This window comes from Capricornis sumatraensis, chromosome 4 (assembly GCF_032405125.1).
Source record: "Capricornis sumatraensis isolate serow.1 chromosome 4, serow.2, whole genome shotgun sequence".
Lineage (NCBI taxonomy): Eukaryota > Metazoa > Chordata > Mammalia > Artiodactyla > Bovidae > Capricornis > Capricornis sumatraensis.
The window spans coordinates 118,661,329-118,667,010 of record NC_091072.1 but is presented as its reverse complement, the minus strand read 5'-3'; the positions used below and the strand labels follow the sequence as shown (position 1 = coordinate 118,667,010).

Sequence of the window (5,682 nt, the reverse complement as noted above, 5' to 3'; positions counted from 1 at the left end):
TCAGACATGACTGAACGACTAACTGAACTGAACTGAAGAACTGATAAAAAATTTCAAAAGGATAAATATGTATATAGATACACGCATAATGGAATCACTTTGCTAGACACCTGAAGCTAATACAATATTGTAAATCAACTATACTTTAATAAAACATGGAAACAAACAAGTCACTTCCTACTGAATTCAAAGGTGAGTTGATGCTGGAGAAGTAGGGCTAGAGACCATCACCAGGGGGAAACCCTTCCTGCTGGAATATCAGACCCTGGGGAGGGCGACAGAGGAGCCCCTGCTACTTGTGCAGGATCTCTACAATCCTAACTCTCTGGCTTTCTCCCATTTTCAAAGCTCCCCTACTCCTGGCCTCTCATTGCTAGGCTCCCTGTCTCTCCCTTATTCTTCCCTCAGTGTCTTCTTCAGTCCAAAATACGTGGTTTCTCCTCTTGACCCTGCTCATGTCCCTGGTCCTTGCATTGCTCTAGGGGTGGCCCAGCTGGGCCCTATTGCAGACTCTCATAGATCCGGGTGAGCTTCTCCAACTTCCTCTCCAGCTCCTGGGCTTCCTGCCTCATGTTCTCAGCTGATGCTGTCTTTGCCCCCTCCTGCAAGTCCTGTGCGTCTTTCACCAGGAAGTACACGTCCAGCCCTATGAATATACCTGAGAGGACTCCACTCCTTATGCGGGCTGCTCTAGTCGCTGCCAGAGCTGTGCCTCTGAAATTTCTTGTCACCTGCTGGGCACTTTGGACAGAGAGTCGCCTGGTGTTTATGAGGCGCCGAGCAGTGGCTACTAATTGAGGGTTGCGTCTGGCCACTTTGATGGCTTGAATATGCTTCGCAAAGTCTTTAACTTGTTTGAAAAGTCTTGCAGATTTTTCACTGACTTTGCTAAGGAAACTGGCCTGCGTTTCTGCTGATGACGTATTTACAGTTTCCACTACCATGGTGAGCAAACCTGTTACAGAAGCTGCTGCTCCCAGCCCTAATCCAGTGGCTGAGAGTCCCAGACTGAGGCCTGCTGTAAAGGGTGCCAGAACCAGGCCAATGATGCCCAGGGCACCAGACACAACACCGGTGGAGGAGGCCACCACATTGGAGATGGTGCAGTCCCTGTGCACCTTGTCAACACTGTCTGCGAGCTCACGGAGCTTTTTTATGCTCTCCTTCAGCTCCTGTTTTACCTGAGGAAACTCCTTCAAAAACATCTGCCTTGTCTGCTGGTATTTTTGGAACCTGTCTTGGTCCTTCCCGTCCAAGATTGTTAGCAGCTTGATCAGACATTCACTGAGTCCATCTGCCTCTTCCCTGTAATAATGAACATTAAAGTCTTAGAAAGACAGTGTGCTTGTCTATGAAACAGACTCAACAACCTCTATCCTGCATAAAGCACAGAGATTTTATGGTAAATCACAAGAATTTTACTAATGTAAAAAATTTTCCAACCTTAAACCCTCATTTGGATATTGTTAGTGCTTCATGTACTTATTCAATCATGGAATAAATAAGCAAAGGTCATCAGGACACCTTTAACTTAAGAGAGATATTTGATAAAGACTCCTCAAAGGCAGACCAATACCATCACTTCCAGAATGTGTGTAAAATGGGAACTTCACAGATAAACAAAGAATTGGGATTAGAGCAGAAAACCCTTCATTCAAAGATCTTTGAGGAGTCCTCTTTTTCTTTGCTCTTGGCTGCTAGGATGTGGTCCCTAGGCACCAAGAATATTCTGGCTGGTAGGAATGTCCTCGTCTGCCTGGGACTTTGGCCACTGGACAGTCTGACAAGTTGACATGTGGTGGGCCTCTGGGTCATGTGGTATCACTTCTGACCTCTGGAGGAGCTGGACGCTAGGGCATTAGTCTCACCTCTGGGAGGGGCTGGAGATGACAGGTCAGGGTAATGTGCTGTTAAATAGGGTGAGCATCCCTGGTGGGCAGTGCTCCATATGTCCTGCCCCACTGAATCCAGGACAGTAATGCATCCTGGGGACAATGGAAGCTTCGTGTGTGAAACCTGCCCAGACCCTGTGGCTGATGGGAAACTTCACCCTTCTCTGTAATAAACCATAACTGGGATCCTGATGCTTTACATGAGTCTGTGCATCCTTCTATGGAGTTCTAGAATCTGAGGGTGGTTGTGGGATCCCCCAAATTTGCCCTTGATGGGAAATGTAAGGACCGTCCTGGGACTGTGCCCTCATACTTTTCAGATTGGCTAACTGTGCGTCTTGAATTTTACTATCTTTTTTTAATCAAAACTCAGCAAGAAGGACCCTTAATGATCATTTTGCCTGGCATCTGCTCTCACTCAAGCCTGATACCCTTGGGCTTCTCAGCAGAAGGACACTGGGTCTGTCACTGCCCATATTGACTGGGAAGCAAGAGATGAGCTGTGCGCCCTGTTCCCGTGGGCCCTCCAGCTCACCTCACTGACTCCTGAGCCAGCACCCCGCACCCCTGTCTTCTCAGGGGTCACATGTTAATTTGTGACAGCTTCATGAGCCTGCACTTCAAGGCTCTGTGCAACCTTATGGAACCTCTGAAGATTCAAGAGACTTGAGGAAACGCCCATCTGAACGGCTGAGCCTGAAGAGACCGGCACTTGCACAGCGGGTGGAGGAAGTGTTTTCCTCTTGGGTGGGGATGCATGAGGCTCCTCAGAATCCCTCAAATGACACACAATTGCAGCCACTGATTGTGACCCTTGAGGGCTCCCTGAGCCACATGGACTTCCCACTGACAGGGCAGCTCCATGTAGATTATGAGGGTCCCAGATGGAGTAAGAATCCAGGTCCCAGGGAGGGTGTGGAGGACATGGTGGGCCTCTGCGTCACGTGGTATCACTTCTGACCTGGTCACCCAGGGCCCTCTAGCCCAGCTTGAGGGGATCCCATCAGGAAGGGAAGAAATGTCCCCTCTCCCACTCCCAGGACCTCTGCTAGGGTCACAGCATCTTCAGGTCTGTGTCCACAGGGCCTCCTCTCCTCACTCTAGTCCTGGCCCTGCTGCCCAAGCCTGCCTGCTCGTCCTCCAGCCTGGACCCTCTGCTCCATCGTGACCCCTAGTTTTGACCCTGATCCAGACCTCCCTAGGCCTTTGGACGAGATGATTGCACTTGCTTCCCCACCTCTGACTGCAGTTCACTCTGAGGCCATCACCACAATCCATCAGATCAATTTGCTATTCCCACTGGACACATAACACATGACAAATCTGAGACTCAAAGTCTTAAACTCACAGGCCCAGAGTTGGGCAGGGTTAGATCCAAGACCCCACCAGGTCCAACCATTTCCCCTTCAGCCTGTCTGCCTTATTGACCAGCAGGAACCTGCAGTGTTGGTATAATTCCTAAGATGGGGTATGAAAGAGTTTTAGAATCCCAGGAACACAAAATGGTGTTTGGGTCAGGATTTTCCAACTTGACCCAAATAAGTCCTTCTTGGTTATCATTTCCAGGAAGATCTCTGACTCTTCCCAACAAGCTTATTTTAAGTTAACATTGATTGAGCACCTACTCTGTGTCAGCAATCATGAAAATCACTTGTGTGCCTGATCTCAGTGTCCTCACAGTAAAACTGAACAGAGGATGAAGCAGAGAGTAGTTCTGTAACTCGTTCAAGGTCATATGACCTGCCCTTCCTTGCAGGTTTCATCTCTTCTCAACCCAATGTCATTCAATGCCAACAAATAACACGGAGGAAACATTCCACATAGGATCTTGAGGAGGAACATCCTCGACCCCAACCATAGGACTTTCTGGAGGAAACTAGCCTAGGAGAATCTTCCTGGGGGCATGTTGGTGACATTCCTGGTGTACCTGCATGGTTACCTGGACAAATTGGCCTCGGTCACAAGATTCTCCCAGGGTTCATCTTCAGTGAGCAGGGATAGCAGTTCTTCCAAACTCATATTCTTCTGGACATACTCAAAGACATCCTTATAAAAGCTTTGGCTCTCTAGACAGGAAAATAAAAATGGAAGATTCAAATAAACTATGGTGTGATGTAAACGGTATCGAGTATAAGTGGTTAAAGTTCACCTTTCTGAGCAGCATTCATCTGGCACGCTGTTGATGGATTTCTCTGGGGTCTCAGGTGGACTGTATGAACAAGCCCCAATTCATAATTTAACGCCCAGACCCACCCACTCTGCAATGACTGTATTAGAAGACAGGGGGCTTTAAGGTAGTCATTAGGTGAAATGAGGCCTTCAGTGTGGGGCCTTAATTCAGTAATACCAGTGTCTTTATTAAGTGAAGAGACGTCAGATCTCTTCCTCTCTCTCTCTTCCCTGAAGTACTAAGTGTTCTTAGGTTTTCTTTTTCTAATGCATCACTAAGGGTGAAATGAACTCAGGGCTCACAGGAGGGAATCCACAGCACTAGATCTGTGTGTTGACTGCTTAGGGTGGTGTGGGTGGAGGAAATAACTGAGCACCTGGGTGTCTGCATGGGCATTTGAGAACAATAGAACTAGTACCTGCCTGAGGCAGTCACCTGGTAATCACCTGGTAATGGGAGCCCTAGGCAGGTGCCCTAGTAGAGCACAGGAGAGAGGGGATTCTAGAGAAGGGGAGAGGGGAGTCTAGAGAAGCAGAGAGGGGATTCTAGAGAAGGGGAGAGGTTTCTACTTGGAACTAACACATTCCACGTAGAGGGGACAGCATGGCAGTAGGCAGGACCTACTATGTGTTAGGCACTGGCCCAGGCCACGGACACACACTATATTTGGTCCTCATCACAACATAGGGAAAGATTCCTCTCATTTTACAGGTTAGGACAGGTAAGGTGCTCCAGGTCACACAGGTGTGGGAGGCAGCAAAGGCCAGATTGGGGTTCAGTTTAGACTTTGTTGACCCTCACAGAGCAGCTGGGTGGGCAGCAGGGCGAGAGGTAAAGGAAACTGCCGGGGTCCAGCCCCGGTGGATCCAGGGTGATTCAAAGGTGGGGGGACGGAGTCGGCGTCTTTGGAAAAATACATATTTAATCACAGATATAGAGAGATTAGAAATGGATAGTGTAGTAGGAAGATTAGTGGAGAAAAAGAGGCTGAATAACTTGGATTATGTGGAATAGCATCCATGATCCAGATGAGAATTCAGCCAGAAAAACGGGAGCAAGAAAGAAGTGACATGGGTGAATCAGTCTTTCCGGAAACTGATCCCATTTCTTTATTTTTGGGTTTGCTTATATACCTTTTGTTACACATAGGGATGAATACAGAGTCACGCGGGGGTCAGCAGCCCTGACCTTTATCAAAATCAGGTGCTTCATATAAATGTATAAAAAAAAAGGTCTTAGGAATATTACATCATCTTCTGGCCTAGAGTGAGACCTGCTGACATTTTATGACCCTTTCTTTCTGATAACCAAAAAACTTATTTCTTCCAAAGGTGTTTTTTCTTAAACCAGGCACCACCCTCCAAATAAAGTTACATTCCTATAGGGTGAGTGTGTAGTGAGTTACAATTAAGAAAGGAATTTATTTAACCCAAGGTTAACATGATTAGTCTTAAAGGTTAATACTTATTTCTCCTATATGTTAGTTATATTCATTTTTTTTTTGAGGCAATCTTATTTTTATTTCTTGCTTTAGAACTATAGACATACCTTGTTTTATTGTGCTTCCCAGATACTGCAGTTTTTACAAATTGAGAGCTTGTCATAAACCTGTATCGAGCA

General features: G+C 47.0%; 1 protein-coding gene across 1 annotated transcript; it reads right to left on the bottom strand.

Moving 5' to 3' along the window:
• Positions 1 to 500: 500 nt before the first annotated feature.
• Positions 501 to 3,911, bottom strand: LOC138079197 (apolipoprotein L3-like). The gene is made up of 2 exons (XM_068972059.1): positions 3,832 to 3,911; positions 501 to 1,305 (listed from the first exon to the last, which is right to left on the bottom strand). The coding sequence occupies exons 1-2, from the start codon at positions 3,909 to 3,911 to the stop codon at positions 501 to 503; spliced, it is 885 nt and encodes a 294-aa protein (XP_068828160.1).
• Between the last annotated feature and the right edge of the window lie 1,771 nt (positions 3,912 to 5,682).

Bases quoted from the DNA above. Each gene is read 5' to 3' on its own strand.
- LOC138079197 (XM_068972059.1), bottom strand. From the start codon at position 3,911: ATGAGTTTGGAAGAACTGCTATCCCTGCTCACTGAAGATGAACCCTGG. The intron at 1,306-3,831 runs GTAACCATGCAG...TCATTATTACAG, and splicing joins ACCGAGGCCAATTTGTCCAG to GGAAGAGGCAGATGGACTCA.